The sequence below is a fragment of the Protomyctophum bolini genome (assembly GCF_963924005.1).
Source record: "Protomyctophum bolini genome assembly, chromosome: 19".
Taxonomy (NCBI): domain Eukaryota; kingdom Metazoa; phylum Chordata; class Actinopteri; order Myctophiformes; family Myctophidae; genus Protomyctophum; species Protomyctophum bolini.
This window is the reverse complement of record NC_137880.1, coordinates 39,932,150-39,953,704: the sequence shown is the minus strand read 5'-3', so window position 1 is coordinate 39,953,704 and position 21,555 is coordinate 39,932,150. Positions and strand designations below refer to the sequence as shown.

At 40.0% G+C, this 21,555-nt stretch overlaps 2 protein-coding genes across 3 annotated transcripts in view; one reads left to right on the top strand and one right to left on the bottom strand.

The window, feature by feature from the left end:
- fez2b (fasciculation and elongation protein zeta 2b) overlaps positions 1-21,555 on the top strand; it is a 37,547-nt gene that overhangs the window by 955 nt on the left and 15,037 nt on the right. For both annotated transcript variants that reach the window (XM_080791634.1, XM_080791633.1), the window contains exons 2-4: positions 7,371-7,479; positions 8,366-8,488; positions 8,934-9,069. In XM_080791634.1, the coding sequence (XP_080647760.1) occupies positions 7,371-7,479; positions 8,366-8,488; positions 8,934-9,069 (368 nt within the window). The remainder of the gene's footprint in view (positions 1-7,370; positions 7,480-8,365; positions 8,489-8,933; positions 9,070-21,555) is intronic.
- On the bottom strand, positions 5,310-6,437 carry LOC308334103 (pyrin-like; the record flags this gene model as incomplete). The annotated part of the gene is made up of 1 exon (XM_080790691.1): positions 5,310-6,437. One exon carries the CDS (start codon positions 6,435-6,437, stop codon positions 5,310-5,312), a length of 1,128 nt encoding a protein of 375 aa, XP_080646817.1.

The window sequence follows — 21,555 nt, the reverse complement described above, 5'->3', positions numbered from 1 at the left end:
AAAGTGGGGGTCCGTGGGGTCCACCAGGGGGTCCGTGGGGGTGTCTACGGGGGTCTAGGTGGTCCACGGGGGTCCTCACGGAACATCAACATGTAGACGTGTTTTGTTTTGTTTTGGATATTGATCGGTTGAGACAGACTGATGACCAAAAACCTTGACGAGATGTCGTGTTGACATTAAATATGCTGTTGTATTAGGGGGTCCCTGGCATGGAATCTCTTCAAATGGGGGGTCCGCGGCCATGGGGGGTCCTTGACATGATGATAAATGTGTGAGAAAAGCACTGGTTTATACTAGACTGACTGAGGCTGGAGAAGGTTTAACTTTGAACCTTGAAAGTTAGCGACGTTAGCATTACAGGAGGCTAACTCTATGGGCAGCTGGGCTACTCTAAAAAGAACGCACGGGATGCGTCGGTGACGTCACAGCCCAAGCGACCATGTAGCGGAAGTGCTCCACAGACTCACTGACCTCAGTTACATGCACACAATGTATTCAGAATTAATTAATTCATTCCGAACAGAGATTCATACCCAAATTACATGGAACCTGAAAACGAGTATAAACTATTCCTCAATTGTTTACATGATCAAAGCATTCATTCTGAATATAACTTTGGACTATAACTTAAGAAATGAATAACCGATAAACACTAACAGCTATTATCTGATTAAATAAAATACAAATATATTTTAAGTACAAATAGACACTTCTATTATAGTCAAAGAACAGAACGGGAATTCATCATAAAGGAGGTAAAAATGGAAAATAAACATATACAGTGAGGGGAAAAAGGGGGGGGCGGTGGGGGGGGATTCAGATTTTACAGAGGCCAGTTTCTAATTGCAGCCGTCCGTAGGTGCCCTTTGAGAGCGGTTTTGAAGGAGTCAAGGGATTTGCATGTCTTAATTAATGACTGTTGGTAGGGCGTTCCACATTTTGCTTTCCACATTTTAGTAACATTGCCTTGGCTTCTCTAGCTAACCCTTTTCACTGTCTTTTAATGGTTTTTTTTAGCTTCTAGTGATTATTTATTTTTTTCAATTCAAGTTGTTTTTATTTGTGTAGTTCTCTGTAAAGACCCCCCATGTAAAGCGTCTTTAAGTCCTCAGAAAAGCGCTATATAAGTTTGAGATATTATTATTATTATTATTGGTGGCATAGGAGCGAAAATAATTTAGTCCCTTGTTTGTGCCGAATCTGGGTTGTACATGGTTTGTTGCACTCCCTCTGGTGTTGTGGGTTGTGGACTTCGTTAACATTAAAGACGTAGTGAAATGAAAAATACGCTTTTCTCACTTTTAGACCCCCCCCCCCCCAGAAGCAAAGATTTGAGTTAAAAACATTCCCTCTTAAGGAATATATATTCAAAGATTTCCAACACATTTTCCAGATTTTTCAAAAATAGCAGATCTACAAGCTCGTATGAGCTTGTAGATCTGCTATTTTTCAATAGCTATATTAATAAATAATGCTTAAAACACCAAAAGGGGTTTCCGCCCAGAGTGCCTTTGAGGTGCTGTGGTACCAAGAGGTGCATGCATAGTCAAAGAAACCTTGTACGAGGGCTCCTGTTAAGGTCTTCAAGGTGATTTTGTTGACCAGTGAGGAGATCCTGTAAAGGAATCTTGTTCTTTAGTTGACTTTTTTGATTACGTTGGTGGCCATTTTATCACTGGAAAGATTAGCCTCCAGGATGGAACCAATAGGTAGGTAATGTCATCTTTACGTGTGATAACATTGTCACCAACTCTAACCAAGAAGCCATTTGCCTTGCTGAGATTACTATTAGATCCAAAGAGAATGGATTCAGTTTTTCCCCAGGTGTAAGGATAGTTTGTTATCAGCGAGCCAGGTGCAGATTCTACCGAGTTCAGAGCTGAGGGTCTTTTCAACCTGCAGTTTGTTCCTGTCCGAGACCAGCAGTGCTGAGTCATCTGCGAACAGGAACAAGTTGCAGTCTCAAGATGACGGTTGCAACTAGTCGCAACTGTTTGGTTGCAATGAGTTGCTGTGGTGAATCATTGGTGCGGTTTGGGTCTGTCTGCCTGCCTGTCGGTCTTGTCTGCCTGTCTGTCTGTCTGTCTGTCTGTCTGTCTGGCTTCACTAATGAGTCTTCTGTCCAACAAGGGAGCAACTGCTAGTGTGTGTGTGTGTGTGTGTGTGTGTGTGTGTGTGTGTGCGCGTGCACGTGCGTGCCAGCCTTTTGCCCTACTTAGAAACATCTCCATCAAACTGTGCCCGAGCGCCTCAGGGAGAAATCTCCACAAATGTGGACGTTATATAAAGTGTGTGTGTGTGTGTGTGTGTGTGTGTGTGTGTGTGTGTGTGAACGAGTGTGTCCGTGTGGCGATGCAGAGTCATTTTGACACATGGCCTCACAGTGCCTTTACATCCACTGTTGCCATGTCTGCTAATTATAAGCCTTTACATCCACTGTTGCCATGTCTGCTAATTATAAGCCTTTACATCCACTGTTGCCATGTCTGCTAATTATAAGCCTTTACATCCACTGTTGCCATGTCTGCTAAGTATAAGCCTTTGCATCCACTGTTGCCATGTCTGCTAATTATAAGCTACCTTCTTCTGTAAAGCTGCTGGTACGTAATTGGTGGGTATAGTTGAGTTTTTTTAGTGCTTCTTTGTAGACAAATCGTATGAATCTGATCTCAGGTCAGAATGGGTTAAACCACTGATCGTCTCTGACACCTGACACTTTTGTTCTTGCTTGATGTAAGTCGCTCTGGATTAAGAGCGTCTGCTAAATGCCTAAATTGTAAATTGTAAATTGTAAATTGACACCTGCCGATCGGTGGTTCTCACAGTGGGACACTTGCGGATTGCCATCTTGGATCACAAGCCAGATGATCTTCCCTGCATGCTAGCCACACCAGTGCGCTTTTTGGCACTGGTGCAAGGCAAAGTTTACAGTCCTCTCGCCGACCACCACCAGGCTGGCCGACATTGTCAACCCAGGCTGCTGGTTCGGTATTCACCGGCTGCAGATCGATCCAGCATTCATCTCACTCAATGTAGAGGACCAGTAACCTGACGCTGCCAGATCCAAGAAGCTTGCTACACAAATTTGTTTCACAGCTTATTGGGATCTGGGATCGCGGAAGCAAATTCGATGACGGGGCTGTTCCTTTTTTTCAAGATACTCGGTAGATGATCGGATGTGACCGTCTGTCTATCACCGTGTGGGGCGTGCAAACACAACCAATCATATTGACGTGTCTGTATAGCTTCACATCCGGTTTCGCACATATCCCGCCCGTAGCTCACGCTGATTGGTTCGGTACGGAACGGATTGGTGTTAGCTGAACTCCCTGAGAGATCCCAGATGGTTGCGGTGTTGGGGAACATGGTTACCCAATACCGCCCCCAGCTGGCAAAGTCAGGTTAGAGGACCAGAGGATTGGCATTCATTCCAGGCAGGTGTGGTGAATGTGCGTGCTATTAAAGGAGAATTCCATACTAAAAGGCTTTCTTACCTTTCTTTGTAGTTGTTACGTCCCCACCAAAGAGGTCCAGGTGTTATTTTGTGCAAAAGCTCCTTATTGGCTATTTCCCCTACCATAAGCCCTAAATGAATTGCATTGAATTGAATGGGGCTATGGGGTGTTGTGCTAATTTGCTTATTTCCATCGCTCAAAATTATAATTCTTTTGTATATATCCTCTCTTCATAATGTAAATAATAACCCAAGCGGCACACTTTACTACTTATTTAGATAGAAATAAGCGAATTAGCACAACACCCCATACATCCCATTCAATTCAATGCAATTCATTGAGGGCTTATGGTAGGGGAAATAGCCAATAAGGACCTTTTGCACAAAATAACACCTGGACCTCTTTGATGGGGACGCAACAACTACAAAGAAAGGTAAGAAAGCCTTTTAGTATGGAATTCTCCTTTAACGTTGTCGATGACTGCGCCGAGCATGGGGTCAAACTCACGACAGTTTGTGGCAGCAGCGAAGAGTGAGCGAGATCTACAGATGTCCTGCAAGCAGTTGAGCATTACCTGCTGTGAGCAGACTAATCTTAGCTGCTGCAAGCGCCAGTTGAACATGAACACAGTGAAGGACTAAGGCCTCTTTTAGACGGCGACCATCTCCATATAACACGTCAAAGTCCCGTTGCGTTCTCATTTTTTTGGACCATTTACATGAGAACGCACACTTGAATGAACACGCTACAAAGTGCATGCATATATATGCCAGGTCGCTAGGTGGCGCGTGTCCTTGTGGGGTCCGTGTGACGCAGCGCTTATATAAACCATAGACATAAGTCACGCATGTGCAGAACTACTTCCGTTCTTCTTCTACACGGAAAGTAAACAAACGTCGCGTCCTCATCACACCTCCAGCAAACCGGACTATCCGACATGGTTGTTGTTGTTCGTTTCCCCTAGCAACTGACGCATGCCTATGACACCATGTAAAAACGTATAGGACACGGGGCGAGCCGACCAGAGCTGACGTAAGCCATGATGTCACAAGTTTTGCGGATCCACCGTTTTGCCTGTTTATATGGAGACCATAGGAAACGGCGTTCTAAAAGATTTCCACTCTGGGAGGTGGTTTCACTTCGTTGCGTTTTCACCTCCTGTGAACACGGTTCTCGTCTAAATGACAGCAGCAAACGATACTTTATTTTGCCGTTTTTTATGAACACCATCCTCGTGTAAAGAGCTCCTAAGACTCCATTTTCAAACATTGAGTGATGATTTCAATGAAAATGTAATGTTTATTCCAAAAACATCTTCTCAAAAACTATTTGTTGTAATCTTGATAAATGGACATGTTATCATAATAGAAAATGGGAGTCCAAAAAGTACCGAAAATGGCACTTTTATTCAAATTTGACATGCTGCGTTGGACCTGTAAATCTGAATGAATTTTCCCCAAACTTTGCAAACTTTTTTTATAGCCATTGGAACATAATTCCAAAAGAACAGATTGATATTTTGTCGTTAAATATTTTGCATTGAATTTTGATGCACCCTAATGTATAGTTTATATGTATAGTTTCATTATATATGTAGATACTCCACTGTTACGTTCATACCATACGCATGTTTCATGATAACTACTTTTTATGTATGTGATGTATCGCCATGCTTTTTGTTCTTGTAAATCGCTCTGGATTAAGAGCGTCTCATAAATGCCCACATTGTAAATTGTAATGTGTACGTGTGTGTGGTTGTTCTCCCTCCCCGGTTTTCCTCACTTGTACCGTTGTCTTACTGGCAATTATCCATTTATGAAATATATATGCATAATTTATTCATGTTTTCTCTTATCATTTTGTAGTTGGAGGGAACATGTTCCCTTCGTCCTCACCGAGGTCAGCGTCCATGTTGACAGGAGAGATGATCAGAGGAGCAGAGTTTGTACCACCATTATTAAGACAGGGACTGAAGTATGGATATAGTCTCTCAGTGAAGGAGCAGCCAGTGAAGGAGTAGACGTGAACTCTGGTCTCCACGTCATAAAAGGAGACCAGACCCTCCTCATAATCCACAAACACTCCCACTGTCTGGAGCTTCTCTCTAACAGGGAGGAGGACAAGAGGGGCAGCACAAGCCTCGTACTCATTTCCATTCCTCAACCATATAGTCCAGTAACCATTGTTGGGGGTCAGTGGGATGTTTCCCTTCCTGTTGATGGACTCTCTGGCCACTCCTAGATCCCACTCAGTCTTCCTTTTAACCTGAACCTCAAAGTAAAACCTTCCTGAGGAGAATTCTTGTTTTCCTAAGACACAGGCACATGTATCAAATCTCTCTTTGTTCTTTGGGAGATTCTTCGTTATGTTTCCATGACTCACTTGTTTTCCATCGTCAGACAGGATGAGGTGAGGATGTGCTGTATCAGGATCCAGGGTCACATTCACTGCATATCTCTTGATCATCCTCAGCTCAACATCACAGAGCTTCATCATCTCTTGACTGAGTGTCTTCTCCAGCTGAGCCACAGCTGTCCTCACAGTCTCCACACATGAAGACTGATGGACATTGACCTTTGTCCAGTCCTTGGTGGGTGGAGGGGCCTTGATGGAGGTGAAGTTCTGGAGGAGGTGGTCTTCAGATTGTGAGATCTGTTTCAGCTCAGAGATTCTCTCCTCCAACTGAGTGATTTCCTTTTGCAGATCTTTGATGAAGCCTTCAGCCTGTTTCTCTGTTGTTTTCTGCTTCTCTTCAATCACACCAATGAGCTCAGCCTGGCTTCTCTCAACACAGATGATCAGATCAGTGAAGACCTGCACACAGCCTGCTGTCACTGTGTCTGCATCCTTCCTGCTGAGCTCTACTGAGAGTTTGACCTCCTGAATCTTCACTCTTCTCTCCTGGATCATCGTCTGGATTTCAGCCTCTGTCTTTGCTTCATATTCTTCTTTCCACTCATGATACCTGAACGGACGAACCATTTCAGAAACAAAACTATTGATAGATACGTTTGGTCTCTTATAGGTTTCTGAACTAGTGGTCATGGGGTGTCTTCAACCAGTGATGTCTGTCTTATACAATCCAGGAATGTTTATGATGTGATTACAGCAGAATATTAAGTTGTAAGGGTTTATCTTTCTATGTGTGATCTAATGGTCCGTCTCTCTCTCTTCTCTTTGACTAATGCTCCTCACACTCTGTGGAATCAGCTTTTAAGTCAAGCTGACTGAAACCTGACCTCATCAAACATGACGTTAGTCTTGACCAAATATGGCGTTCCACACGTCACGACTCCAGAATTAGACGGGTAGCCGAATTTCACACGCACACACGCGCATCGATGGCATTCAGCGCTAATGCTTACTTTTGGACAAAGCGTTCCGCGGGTCTAACATGAACGTAAAATGAAGCCTGTCAGTCCTTGCAATGGAAGTCGCCATCTTTCTAGATCCGTTTTGGTCCCAGCTGCCCATTGGCTGGCCCAGACAACGAGGCGGGACTTCCCCCCCCTTCTTCTCCGTTGGTTTTTATTTTGCCTCGAGTGGGAGGGGAATCCCTATCATAGACTGTAACGGTAGCCACGCCCCTCAGAACATACGCGACTTTATGGTCATTTTTTTAATTAAGAAATGAGACTTTAAACTAGTGACTGGAAGCAGAAAGTATTCATGACCATGTTTATTAAGGTAATACAGTCTAGGTGAAGTTGGGCCCAAATACATGGACTTCTATGGGCCTATGGGTTTTTCTGGGTCCAATGACAGACAGCGCCACAACAGGCCATTATATGAACTTTCATTTCCTTAGTGGCTTCACAAAATATCTGTCTGACTGCCCCCCTGGTCTCTCCCCACTCAGGGTGTTGTCCTGTGCTCCGCTCCATGTCTTGCGTCTGACCTGTGTTCTGTCCCCAGGGTGTGGAACGCGCTGACCGATAACTATGGCAACGTGATGCCGGTGGACTGGAAGACTTCGCACACACGCAGCTTAACCCTCGACGCGCTGCAGCTGAGGAGGCACGAGGTACGTGCACACACACACACGCACACACGCACACACACACACACACGCGCACACACACACACACACACACACACGCACACGCACTCACACAAACATGTATTTTAGCGGGCCTTGATGCCGTCGAAATGACTGATCTTATACACTAGCTGAAAATAGCCGGTCTGACTTATAGTGGATCTCTTGTCCACTAGTCCCTTCCTAACATGTTAGTCTAGTTTTTATGTGTTGACTAAATTGTCAGTATATTTAGTCTTAGTTTTAGTCATCATAGCTTAGTTTTCATTTAGTTTCCGTGAATGAATAATAAAGTATTCAATACAAAAACACAGTTACAAAATTTTCAACTCCCATCATGTTACAAAATATAACACGATGGGAACATCGTGTTATATTTTACAAGTTTTACTTGTAAAACTGTAGCCTGGCCCAGCCAGTCTGCCCCTGGTCTAGAGGGGCGGGTGTAGCCTGGCCCAGCCAGTCTGCCCCTGGTCTAGAGGGGCGGGTGTAGCCTGGCCCCGCCAGCGTGCTTTCTGGTCTAGAGGGGCGGGTGTAGCCTGGCCCCGCCAGTCTGCCCCTGGTCTAGAAGGGTGGAATAACGTGTTCCTTCCACGCGCTACGTCCAACCAGGGAAACTCCCCCCTGTCAGGTGTACAGGAGCAACTTGGACACTCGGGCATGAAGGGAGCATGAGTTAAGTCCGTTGCTCTCCCCAGGTTGGCGGAGTGTGTGTAGAGCCCAGGATCACAGTACACGCCCTAACGTGTCTGTCTGTCTGTCTGTCTGTCTGTCTGTCTGTCTGTCTGTCTGTCTGTCTGTCTGTCTGTCTGTCTGTCTGTCTGTCTGTCTGTCTGTCTGTCCGTCCTCCGTCCCCCTGGTGGTGGGACAGACTCTGGAGGACCAGTCTCTGGACCTGTCTGAAGACGAGGACCTGAGGGACCAGATGGACATGCACTCCATCATCGTGTCCTTCAACGTCAGCAACGATGAGCCTCTGTTCACCGCCGAGCAGGTGAGGCACGCACACACGCACACACACACACACGCACACACACACACACACACGCACACACACGCACACACACACACACACACACACACACGCACGCTCTACGAGCTCGTAGCCTCAGCACGTCGTGCTTTAGCTATCGAACAATAGCAGATCTAGATCTAGGTCTGCTGTTTTTTTTATTTTTATAGAAGAACGACGTCTGACATAGAAACATAAGCTTTTTCAGAAAACTGTCAGGATGTAGAAGAACATTTTGTAGAATCTGATCTCAGGTCAGAATGGGTTACGGTGCTTTGCTGGCACTTACAGGGTTCAAATCGAGGCCTGACTCAGAATTGGTGCGTGTGTGCGTGCGTGTGTGTGTTCGTGTGTGTGTTCGTGCGTGTGTTCGTGTGTGTGTGCGTGTGTTCGTGTGCGTGTGTGTGTTCGTGTGCGTGTCCCGTAGGTGCTGGAGGAGATCGAGGAGATGATGCAACAGTCTCCGGACCCAGAGGACGAGGACAGCCCGTCCCACTCAGACCTGTCCCTCCTGTCCTCCCAGGACCTCCAACGCTCCGGGTCCAACACCAGCCTGGAAGACCGTGAGTACCAACGCCCTGTGTGTGTGTGTGTGTCTGTGTCTGTGTGTGTGTGTGTGTGTGTGTGTGTGTGTATGTGTGTGTGTGTGTAGGAATAGTAGATTGGGAGTGAGTCTGTAGTTCTGACTGCAATGGGAAGTTCATTCCATAGTGTAGATTGGGAGTGAGTCTGTAGTTCTGACTGCAATGGGAAGTTCATTCCATAGTTTAGATTGGGAGTGAGTCTGTAGTTCTGACTGCAATGGGAAGTTCATTCCATCGTTTAGATTGGGAGTGAGTCTGTAGTTCTGACTGCAATGGGAAGTTCATTCCATACTAGTTTAGATTGGGAGTGAGTCTGTAGTTCTGACTGCAATGGGAAGTTCATTCCATAGTTTAGATTGGGAGTGAGTCTGTAGTTCTGACTGCAATGGGAAGATCATTCCATCGTTTAGATTGGGAGTGAGTCTGTAGTTCTGACTGCAATGGGAAGTTCATTCCATAGTTTAGATTGGGAGTGAGTCTGTAGTTCTGACTGCAATGGGAAGTTCATTCCATAGTTTTGGAGCCAGAAGGGAGCAGAGTCTGGGACGTGTGGAGCGTTGTTGTCCCGGCGTTTTTAGTGAAGGTACTTCCAGCTTCCCTGCGTCGGCTGATCTGAGCGCGCGGGAGGGTTTGTAGGGTTCGATCAGACATAGCTGGGGTTGCTTTGAATGCCTCAGCATCAGATTTCTGTATTCATGGACATTACAAGCAAATGCAATGTAAATACACTGGATTTAGCAAAGATGCAAATGTCCATCCGCCGTCCTCACACAACACACAAAGGGAACAGGGAACAGGGAACAGGCAGGCAGTGATTTCGGGAGGCGTAGTTCCAGACTATATAGAGTGTCGCAGTCCCGCCTCCTTTCATGACGACGCCAGGCCCAGGAAATAATCCCCAATGCATTTTTCCCCCATAGACATTTCAAAAGGTATTTATTTAAAGACGGTTACGCCGCGGACAAAGCCAACTCGAGGCGTGACAAATCATGACAACAAAACACAACATTTTGGACCAAACAAACAATTACAAGATTGGGAGTGAGTCTGTAGTTCTGACTGCAATGGGAAGTTCATTCCATAGTTTAGATTGGGAGTGAGTCTGTAGTTCTGACTGCAATGGGAAGTTCATTCCATAGTTTTGGAGCCAGAAGGGAGCAGAGTCTGGGACGTGTGGAGCGTTGTTGTCCCGGCGTTTTTAGTGAAGGTACTTCCAGCTTCCCTGCGTCGGCTGATCTGAGCGCGCGGGAGGGTTTGTAGGGTTCGATCAGACATAGCTGGGGTTGCTTTGAATGCCTCAGCATCAGATTTCTGTATTCATGGACATTACAAGCAAATGCAATGTAAATACACTGGATTTAGCAAAGATGCAAATGTCCATCCGCCGTCCTCACACAACACACAAAGGGAACAGGGAACAGGGAACAGGCAGGCAGTGATTTCGGGAGGCGTAGTTCCAGACTATATAGAGTGTCGCAGTCCCGCCTCCTTTCATGACGACGCTAGGCCCAGGAAATGATCCCCAATGCATTTTTCCCCCATAGACATTTCAAAAGGTATTTATTTAAAGACGGTTACGCCGCGACTCGAGGCGTGACAAATCATGACAACAAAACACAACATTTTGGACCAAACAAACAATTACAAAGAAGAAAAACAACACAAAAAAGTGTCGTAACCTGCCGTTCTTTTCTTACAATTTACAATTACAATTTACAATTTAGGCATTTAGCAGACGCTCTTAATCCAGAGCGACTTACATTAAGCAAGAACAAAAAAGCATGGGTATACATCACATAAAAACATTTATCATGAAACATGCGTAAGCTAAGAAAGTAACAGTGGAATATCTATAATGAAACTATACATATAAGCTATACATCTATACTACTATGCTATACATATGTACTATGACGTGCTATGACAATAGCACATACAATGCACTTATGCTGTCTACATAACATGCTATAAGTCTGTATCAAATGCTATCAAATTATATCTAAGTCTTTCTTCTAAAGTTTTCTTCTTTCTAATTATTTGTTCGGCCCCAATTTTTTTTGTTTGTTTGTTGTCATGATTTGTCACGACAAGAGTTGTCTTCGTACGACACGCTTAAAAGGTCTTTAAATAAATACTTTTTGAAATGTCTATGGGGAAAATGAACAGAGAATCATTTCCAGGGCCCTGGAAGCTCTTATGCAATGTTTGGCAGTTCAGAGCAATTACTGCACGCTCACAACTGTTACATAACCCCTGATGCATATCTCACTTTAATACAGTTGACACGCACATGCACATGCACGCGCACGCGCACACACACACACACACACACACACACACACACACAGTAGCCATAAGGCCACAGAGGATTTGCCAACAGTTAACCTACATTCATGGCTTAACATTTAACAAGTGTGATATAGCAAGTCATGCACACACACACACATACTGTGCACATGCGCGCGCATACGTACGCTTACGCAAGTGCGTGCACGTGCATTTTCACACACACACACACACACACACACACACACAGATCTCTATCTTGGATGCTCAACAGTTATTCTAAAACCGCCACCTAAAACCTGACTGAAAACGTTCATATTCTTATTTATTTTTTAATTGGTTAATTCCTGTATAATTTTCTGTTTACACATGTTTAGATTAGTTTATTTAGGATCCCCATGTTTAGATGAGTTTATTTAGGATCCCCATGTTTAGATGAGTTTATTTAGGATCCCCATGTTTAGGTGAGTTTATTTAGGATCCCCATGTTTAGGTGAGTTTATTTAGGATCCCCATGTTTAGATTAGTTTATTTAGGATCCCCATGTTTAGATGAGTTTATTTAGGATCCCCATGTTTAGATGAGTTTATTTAGGATCCCCATGTTTAGAGGAGTTTATTTAGGATCCCCATGTTTAGATGAGTTTATTTAGGATCCCCATGTTTAGATTAGTTTATTTAGGATCCCCATGTTTAGATGAGTTTATTTAGGATCCCCATGTTTAGATGAGTTTATTTATGATCCCCATGTTTAGAGGAGTTTATTTAGGATCCCCATGTTTAGATGAGTTTATTTAGGATCCCCATGTTTAGATGAGTTTATTTAGGATCCCCATGTTTAGATGAGTTTATTTAGGATCCCCATGTTTAGATTAGTTTATTTAGGATCCCCATGTTTAGATTAGTTTATTTATGATCCCCATGTTTAGGTGAGTTTATTTAGGATCCCCATGTTTAGGTGAGTTTATTTAGGATCCCCATGTTTAGATGAGTTTATTTAGGATCCCCATGTTTAGGTGAGTTTATTTAGGATCCCCATGTTTAGGTGAGTTTATTTAGGATCCCCATGTTTAGATGAGTTTATTTAGGATCCCCATGTTTAGGTGAGTTTATTTAGGATCCCCATGTTTAGGTGAGTTTATTTAGGATCCCCATGTTTAGATGAGTTTATTTAGGATCCCCATGTTTAGATGAGTTTATTTAGGAACCCCATGTTTAGATGAGTTTATTTAGGATCCCCATGTTTAGATTAGTTTATTTAGGATCCCCATGTTTAGATTAGTTTATTTAGGATCCCCATGTTTAGATGAGTTTATTTAGGATCCCCATGTTTAGATGAGTTTATTTAGGATCCCCATGTTTAGGTGAGTTTATTTAGGATCCCCATGTTTAGATGAGTTTATTTAGGATCCCCATGTTTAGATGAGTTTATTTAGGATCCCCATGTTTAGAGGAGTTTATTTAGGATCCCCATGTTTAGATTAGTTTATTTAGGATCCCCATGTTTAGGTGAGTTTATTTAGGATCCCCATGTTTAGGTGAGTTTATTTAGGATCCCCATGTTTAGATGAGTTTATTTAGGATCCCCATGTTTAGATGAGTTTATTTAGGAACCCCATGTTTAGATGAGTTTATTTAGGATCCCCATGTTTAGATTAGTTTATTTAGGATCCCCATGTTTAGATTAGTTTATTTAGGATCCCCATGTTTAGATGAGTTTATTTAGGATCCCCATGTTTAGATGAGTTTATTTAGGATCCCCATGTTTAGGTGAGTTTATTTAGGATCCCCATGTTTAGATGAGTTTATTTAGGATCCCCATGTTTAGATGAGTTTATTTAGGATCCCCATGTTTAGAGGAGTTTATTTAGGATCCCCATGTTTAGATTAGTTTATTTAGGATCCCCATGTTTAGGTGAGTTTATTTAGGATCCCCATGTTTAGGTGAGTTTATTTAGGATCCCCATGTTTAGATGAGTTTATTTAGGATCCCCATGTTTAGATGAGTTTATTTAGGAACCCCATGTTTAGATGAGTTTATTTAGGATCCCCATGTTTAGATTAGTTTATTTAGGATCCCCATGTTTAGATTAGTTTATTTAGGATCCCCATGTTTAGATGAGTTTATTTAGGATCCCCATGTTTAGATGAGTTTATTTAGGATCCCCATGTTTAGGTGAGTTTATTTAGGATCCCCATGTTTAGATGAGTTTATTTAGGATCCCCATGTTTAGATGAGTTTATTTAGGATCCCCATGTTTAGAGGAGTTTATTTAGGATCCCCATGTTTACATTAGTTTATTTAGGATCCCCATGTTTAGATGAGTTTATTTAGGATCCCCATGTTTAGATGAGTTTATTTAGGATCCCCATGTTTAGATGAGTTTATTTAGGATCCCCATGTTTAGATTAGTTTATTTAGGATCCCCATGTTTAGATGAGTTTATTTAGGATCCCCATGTTTAGATGAGTTTATTTAGGATCCCCATGTTTAGATTAGTTTATTTAGGATCCCCATGTTTAGATGAGTTTATTTAGGATCCCCATGTTTAGAGGAGTTTATTTAGGATCCTTATGTTTAGATTAGTTTATTTAGGATCCCCATGTTTAGATGAGTTTATTTAGGATCCTTATGTTTAGATTAGTTTATTTAGGATCCCCATGTTTAGATGAGTTTATTTAGGATCCCCATGTTTAGGTGAGTTTATTTAGGATCCCCATGTTTAGATGAGTTTATTTAGGATCCCCATGTTTAGATGAGTTTATTTAGGATCCCCATGTTTAGATGAGTTTATTTAGGATCCCCATGTTTAGATGAGTTTATTTAGGATCCCCATGTTTAGATGAGTTTATTTATGATCCCCATGTTTAGATTAGTTTATTTAGGATCCTTATGTTTAGATTAGTTTATTTAGGACCCCCATGTTTAGGTGAGTTTATTTAGGATCCCCATGTTTAGATGAGTTTATTTAGGATCCTTATGTTTAGATTAGTTTATTTAGGATCCCCATGTTTAGATGAGTTTATTTAGGATCCCCATGTTTAGATGAGTTTATTTAGGATCCCCATGTTTAGGTGAGTTTATTTAGGATCCCCATGTTTAGATGAGTTTATTTAGGATCCCCATGTTTAGATTAGTTTATTTAGGATCCCCATGTTTAGAGGAGTTTATTTAGGATCCTTATGTTTAGATGAGTTTATTTAGGATCCCCATGTTTAGATGAGTTTATTTAGGATCCCCATGTTTAGAGGAGTTTATTTAGGATCCCCATGTTTAGATGAGTTTATTTAGGATCCCCATGTTTAGATGAGTTTATTTAGGATCCCCATGTTTAGATGAGTTTATTTAGGATCCCCATGTTTAGGTGAGTTTATTTAGGATCCCCATGTTTAGATGAGTTTATTTAGGATCCCCATGTTTAGATGAGTTTATTTAGGATCCCCATGTTTAGATTAGTTTATTTAGGATCCCCATGTTTAGATGAGTTTATTTAGGATCCCCATGTTTAGATGAGTTTATTTAGGATCCCCATGTTTAGATGAGTTTATTTAGGATCCCCATGTTTAGATTAGTTTATTTAGGATCCCCATGTTTAGATGAGTTTATTTAGGATCCCCATGTTTAGATGAGTTTATTTAGGATCCCCATGTTTAGATTAGTTTATTTAGGATCCCCATGTTTAGATGAGTTTATTTAGGATCCCCATGTTTAGAGGAGTTTATTTAGGATCCTTATGTTTAGATTAGTTTATTTAGGATCCCCATGTTTAGATGAGTTTATTTAGGATCCTTATGTTTAGATTAGTTTATTTAGGATCCCCATGTTTAGATGAGTTTATTTAGGATCCCCATGTTTAGGTGAGTTTATTTAGGATCCCCATGTTTAGATGAGTTTATTTAGGATCCCCATGTTTAGATGAGTTTATTTAGGATCCCCATGTTTAGATGAGTTTATTTAGGATCCCCATGTTTAGATGAGTTTATTTAGGATCCCCATGTTTAGATGAGTTTATTTATGATCCCCATGTTTAGATTAGTTTATTTAGGATCCTTATGTTTAGATTAGTTTATTTAGGACCCCCATGTTTAGGTGAGTTTATTTAGGATCCCCATGTTTAGATGAGTTTATTTAGGATCCTTATGTTTAGATTAGTTTATTTAGGATCCCCATGTTTAGATGAGTTTATTTAGGATCCCCATGTTTAGATGAGTTTATTTAGGATCCCCATGTTTAGGTGAGTTTATTTAGGATCCCCATGTTTAGATGAGTTTATTTAGGATCCCCATGTTTAGATTAGTTTATTTAGGATCCCCATGTTTAGAGGAGTTTATTTAGGATCCTTATGTTTAGATGAGTTTATTTAGGATCCCCATGTTTAGATGAGTTTATTTAGGATCCCCATGTTTAGAGGAGTTTATTTAGGATCCCCATGTTTAGATGAGTTTATTTAGGATCCCCATGTTTAGATGAGTTTATTTAGGATCCCCATGTTTAGATGAGTTTATTTAGGATCCCCATGTTTAGGTGAGTTTATTTAGGATCCCCATGTTTAGATGAGTTTATTTAGGATCCCCATGTTTAGATGAGTTTATTTAGGATCCCCATGTTTAGATGAGTTTATTTAGGATCCCCATGTTTAGATGAGTTCATTTAGGATCCCCATGTTTAGATGAGTTTATTTAGGATCCCCATGTTTAGGTGAGTTTATTTAGGATCCCCATGTTTAGATGAGTTTATTTAGGATCCCCATGTTTAGATGAGTTTATTTAGGATCCCCATGTTTAGATGAGTTTATTTAGGATCCCCATGTTTAGATGAGTTTATTTAGGATCCCCATGTTTAGGTGAGTTTATTTAGGATCCCCATGTTTAGATTAGTTTATTTAGGATCCCCATGTTTAGATGAGTTTATTTAGGATCCCCATGTTTAGATGAGTTTATTTAGGATCCCCATGTTTAGATGAGTTTATTTAGGATCCCCATGTTTAGATTAGTTTATTTAGGATCCCCATGTTTAGATGAGTTTATTTAGGATCCCCATGTTTAGATGAGTTTATTTAGGATCCCCATGTTTAGGTGAGTTTATTTAGGATCCCCATGTTTAGATGAGTTTATTTAGGATCCCCATGTTTAGATGAGTTTATTTATGATCCCCATGTTTAGATTAGTTTATTTAGGATCCTTATGTTTAGATTAGTTTATTTAGGACCCCCATGTTTAGGTGAGTTTATTTAGGATCCCCATGTTTAGATGAGTTTATTTAGGATCCTTATGTTTAGATTAGTTTATTTAGGATCCCCATGTTTAGATGAGTTTATTTAGGATCCCCATGTTTAGATGAGTTTATTTAGGATCCCCATGTTTAGGTGAGTTTATTTAGGATCCCCATGTTTAGATGAGTTTATTTAGGATCCCCATGTTTAGATTAGTTTATTTAGGATCCCCATGTTTAGAGGAGTTTATTTAGGATCCTTATGTTTAGATGAGTTTATTTAGGATCCCCATGTTTAGATGAGTTTATTTAGGATCCCCATGTTTAGAGGAGTTTATTTAGGATCCCCATGTTTAGATGAGTTTATTTAGGATCCCCATGTTTAGATGAGTTTATTTAGGATCCCCATGTTTAGATGAGTTTATTTAGGATCCCCATGTTTAGGTGAGTTTATTTAGGATCCCCATGTTTAGATGAGTTTATTTAGGATCCCCATGTTTAGATGAGTTTATTTAGGATCCCCATGTTTAGATGAGTTTATTTAGGATCCCCATGTTTAGATGAGTTCATTTAGGATCCCCATGTTTAGATGAGTTTATTTAGGATCCCCATGTTTAGGTGAGTTTATTTAGGATCCCCATGTTTAGATGAGTTTATTTAGGATCCCCATGTTTAGATGAGTTTATTTAGGATCCCCATGTTTAGATGAGTTTATTTAGGATCCCCATGTTTAGATGAGTTTATTTAGGATCCCCATGTTTAGGTGAGTTTATTTAGGATCCCCATGTTTAGATTAGTTTATTTAGGATCCCCATGTTTAGATGAGTTTATTTAGGATCCCCATGTTTAGATGAGTTTATTTAGGATCCCCATGTTTAGATGAGTTTATTTAGGATCCCCATGTTTAGATTAGTTTATTTAGGATCCCCATGTTTAGATGAGTTTATTTAGGATCCCCATGTTTAGATGAGTTTATTTAGGATCCCCATGTTTAGGTGAGTTTATTTAGGATCCCCATGTTTAGATGAGTTTATTTAGGATCCCCATGTTTAGATGAGTTTATTTAGGATCCCCATGTTTAGATGAGTTTATTTAGGATCCCCATGTTTAGGTGAGTTTATTTAGGATCCCCATGTTTAGATGAGTTTATTTAGGATCCCCATGTTTAGATGAGTTTATTTAGGATCCCCATGTTTAGATTAGTTTATTTAGGATCCCCATGTTTAGATTAGTTTATTTAGGATCCCCATGTTTAGATTAGTTTATTTAGGATCCCCATGTTTAGATTAGTTTATTTAGGATCCCCATGTTTAGATGAGTTTATTTAGGATCCCCATGTTTAGATGAGTTTATTTAGGATCCCCATGTTTAGATGAGTTTATTTAGGATCCCCATGTTTAGGTGAGTTTATTTAGGATCCCCATGTTTAGATGAGTTTATTTAGGATCCCCATGTTTAGATGAGTTTATTTAGGATCCCCATGTTTAGATGAGTTTATTTAGGATCCCCATGTTTAGATGAGTTTATTTAGGATCCCCATGTTTAGGTGAGTTTATTTAGGATCCCCATGTTTAGATTAGTTTATTTAGGATCCCCATGTTTAGATGAGTTTATTTAGGATCCCCATGTTTAGATGAGTTTATTTAGGATCCCCATGTTTAGATGAGTTTATTTAGGATCCCCATGTTTAGATTAGTTTATTTAGGATCCCCATGTTTAGATGAGTTTATTTAGGATCCCCATGTTTAGATGAGTTTATTTAGGATCCCCATGTTTAGGTGAGTTTATTTAGGATCCCCATGTTTAGATGAGTTTATTTAGGATCCCCATGTTTAGATTAGTTTATTTAGGATCCCCATGTTTAGATTAGTTTATTTAGGATCCCCATGTTTAGAGGAGTTTATTTAGGATCCCCATGTTTAGATTAGTTTATTTAGGATCCCCATGTTTAGATGAGTTTATTTAGGATCCCCATGTTTAGATGAGTTTATTTAGGATCCCCATGTTTAGATTAGTTTATTTAGGATCCCCATGTTTAGATGAGTTTATTTAGGATCCCCATGTTTAGATGAGTTTATTTAGGATCCCCATGTTTAGATTAGTTTATTTAGGATCCCCATGTTTAGATGAGTTTATTTAGGATCCCCATGTTTAGAGGAGTTTATTTAGGATCCTTATGTTTAGATTAGTTTATTTAGGATCCCCATGTTTAGATGAGTTTATTTAGGATCCTTATGTTTAGATTAGTTTATTTAGGATCCCCATGTTTAGATGAGTTTATTTAGGATCCCCATGTTTAGGTGAGTTTATTTAGGATCCCCATGTTTAGATGAGTTTATTTAGGATCCCCATGTTTAGATGAGTTTATTTAGGATCCCCATGTTTAGATGAGTTTATTTAGGATCCCCATGTTTAGATGAGTTTATTTAGGATCCCCATGTTTAGATGAGTTTATTTATGATCCCCATGTTTAGATTAGTTTATTTAGGATCCTTATGTTTAGATTAGTTTATTTAGGACCCCCATGTTTAGGTGAGTTTATTTAGGATCCCCATGTTTAGATGAGTTTATTTAGGATCCTTATGTTTAGATTAGTTTATTTAGGATCCCCATGTTTAGATGAGTTTATTTAGGATCCCCATGTTTAGATGAGTTTATTTAGGATCCCCATGTTTAGGTGAGTTTATTTAGGATCCCCATGTTTAGATGAGTTTATTTAGGATCCCCATGTTTAGATTAGTTTATTTAGGATCCCCATGTTTAGAGGAGTTTATTTAGGATCCTTATGTTTAGATGAGTTTATTTAGGATCCCCATGTTTAGATGAGTTTATTTAGGATCCCCATGTTTAGAGGAGTTTATTTAGGATCCCCATGTTTAGATGAGTTTATTTAGGATCCCCATGTTTAGATGAGTTTATTTAGGATCCCCATGTTTAGATGAGTTTATTTAGGATCCCCATGTTTAGGTGAGTTTATTTAGGATCCCCATGTTTAGATGAGTTTATTTAGGATCCCCATGTTTAGATGAGTTTATTTAGGATCCCCATGTTTAGATGAGTTTATTTAGGATCCCCATGTTTAGATGAGTTCATTTAGGATCCCCATGTTTAGATGAGTTTATTTAGGATCCCCATGTTTAGGTGAGTTTATTTAGGATCCCCATGTTTAGATGAGTTTATTTAGGATCCCCATGTTTAGATGAGTTTATTTAGGATCCCCATGTTTAGATGAGTTTATTTAGGATCCCCATGTTTAGATGAGTTTATTTAGGATCCCCATGTTTAGGTGAGTTTATTTAGGATCCCCATGTTTAGATTAGTTTATTTAGGATCCCCATGTTTAGATGAGTTTATTTAGGATCCCCATGTTTAGATGAGTTTATTTAGGATCCCCATGTTTAGATGAGTTTATTTAGGATCCCCATGTTTAGATTAGTTTATTTAGGATCCCCATGTTTAGATGAGTTTATTTAGGATCCCCATGTTTAGATGAGTTTATTTAGGATCCCCATGTTTAGGTGAGTTTATTTAGGATCCCCATGTTTAGATGAGTTTATTTAGGATCCCCATGTTTAGATGAGTTTATTTATGATCCCCATGTTTAGATTAGTTTATTTAGGATCCTTATGTTTAGATTAGTTTATTTAGGACCCCCATGTTTAGGTGAGTTTATTTAGGATCCCCATGTTTAGATGAGTTTATTTAGGATCCTTATGTTTAGATTAGTTTATTTAGGATCCCCATGTTTAGATGAGTTTATTTAGGATCCCCATGTTTAGATGAGTTTATTTAGGATCCCCATGTTTAGGTGAGTTTATTTAGGATCCCCATGTTTAGATGAGTTTATTTAGGATCCCCATGTTTAGATTAGTTTATTTAGGATCCCCATGTTTAGAGGAGTTTATTTAGGATCCTTATGTTTAGATGAGTTTATTTAGGATCCCCATGTTTAGATGAGTTTATTTAGGATCCCCATGTTTAGAGGAGTTTATTTAGGATCCCCATGTTTAGATGAGTTTATTTAGGATCCCCATGTTTAGATGAGTTTATTTAGGATCCCCATGTTTAGATGAGTTTATTTAGGATCCCCATGTTTAGGTGAGTTTATTTAGGATCCCCATGTTTAGATGAGTTTATTTAGGATCCCCATGTTTAGATGAGTTTATTTAGGATCCCCATGTTTAGATGAGTTTATTTAGGATCCCCATGTTTAGATGAGTTCATTTAGGATCCCCATGTTTAGATGAGTTTATTTAGGATCCCCATGTTTAGGTGAGTTTATTTAGGATCCCCATGTTTAGATGAGTTTATTTAGGATCCCCATGTTTAGATGAGTTTATTTAGGATCCCCATGTTTAGATGAGTTTATTTAGGATCCCCATGTTTAGATGAGTTTATTTAGGATCCCCATGTTTAGGTGAGTTTATTTAGGATCCCCATGTTTAGATTAGTTTATTTAGGATCCCCATGTTTAGATGAGTTTATTTAGGATCCCCATGTTTAGATGAGTTTATTTAGGATCCCCATGTTTAGATGAGTTTATTTAGGATCCCCATGTTTAGATTAGTTTATTTAGGATCCCCATGTTTAGATGAGTTTATTTAGGATCCCCATGTTTAGATGAGTTTATTTAGGATCCCCATGTTTAGGTGAGTTTATTTAGGATCCCCATGTTTAGATGAGTTTATTTAGGATCCCCATGTTTAGATGAGTTTATTTAGGATCCCCATGTTTAGATGAGTTTATTTAGGATCCCCATGTTTAGGTGAGTTTATTTAGGATCCCCATGTTTAGATGAGTTTATTTAGGATCCCCATGTTTAGATGAGTTTATTTAGGATCCCCATGTTTAGATTAGTTTATTTAGGATCCCCATGTTTAGATTAGTTTATTTAGGATCCCCATGTTTAGATTAGTTTATTTAGGATCCCCATGTTTAGATTAGTTTATTTAGGATCCCCATGTTTAG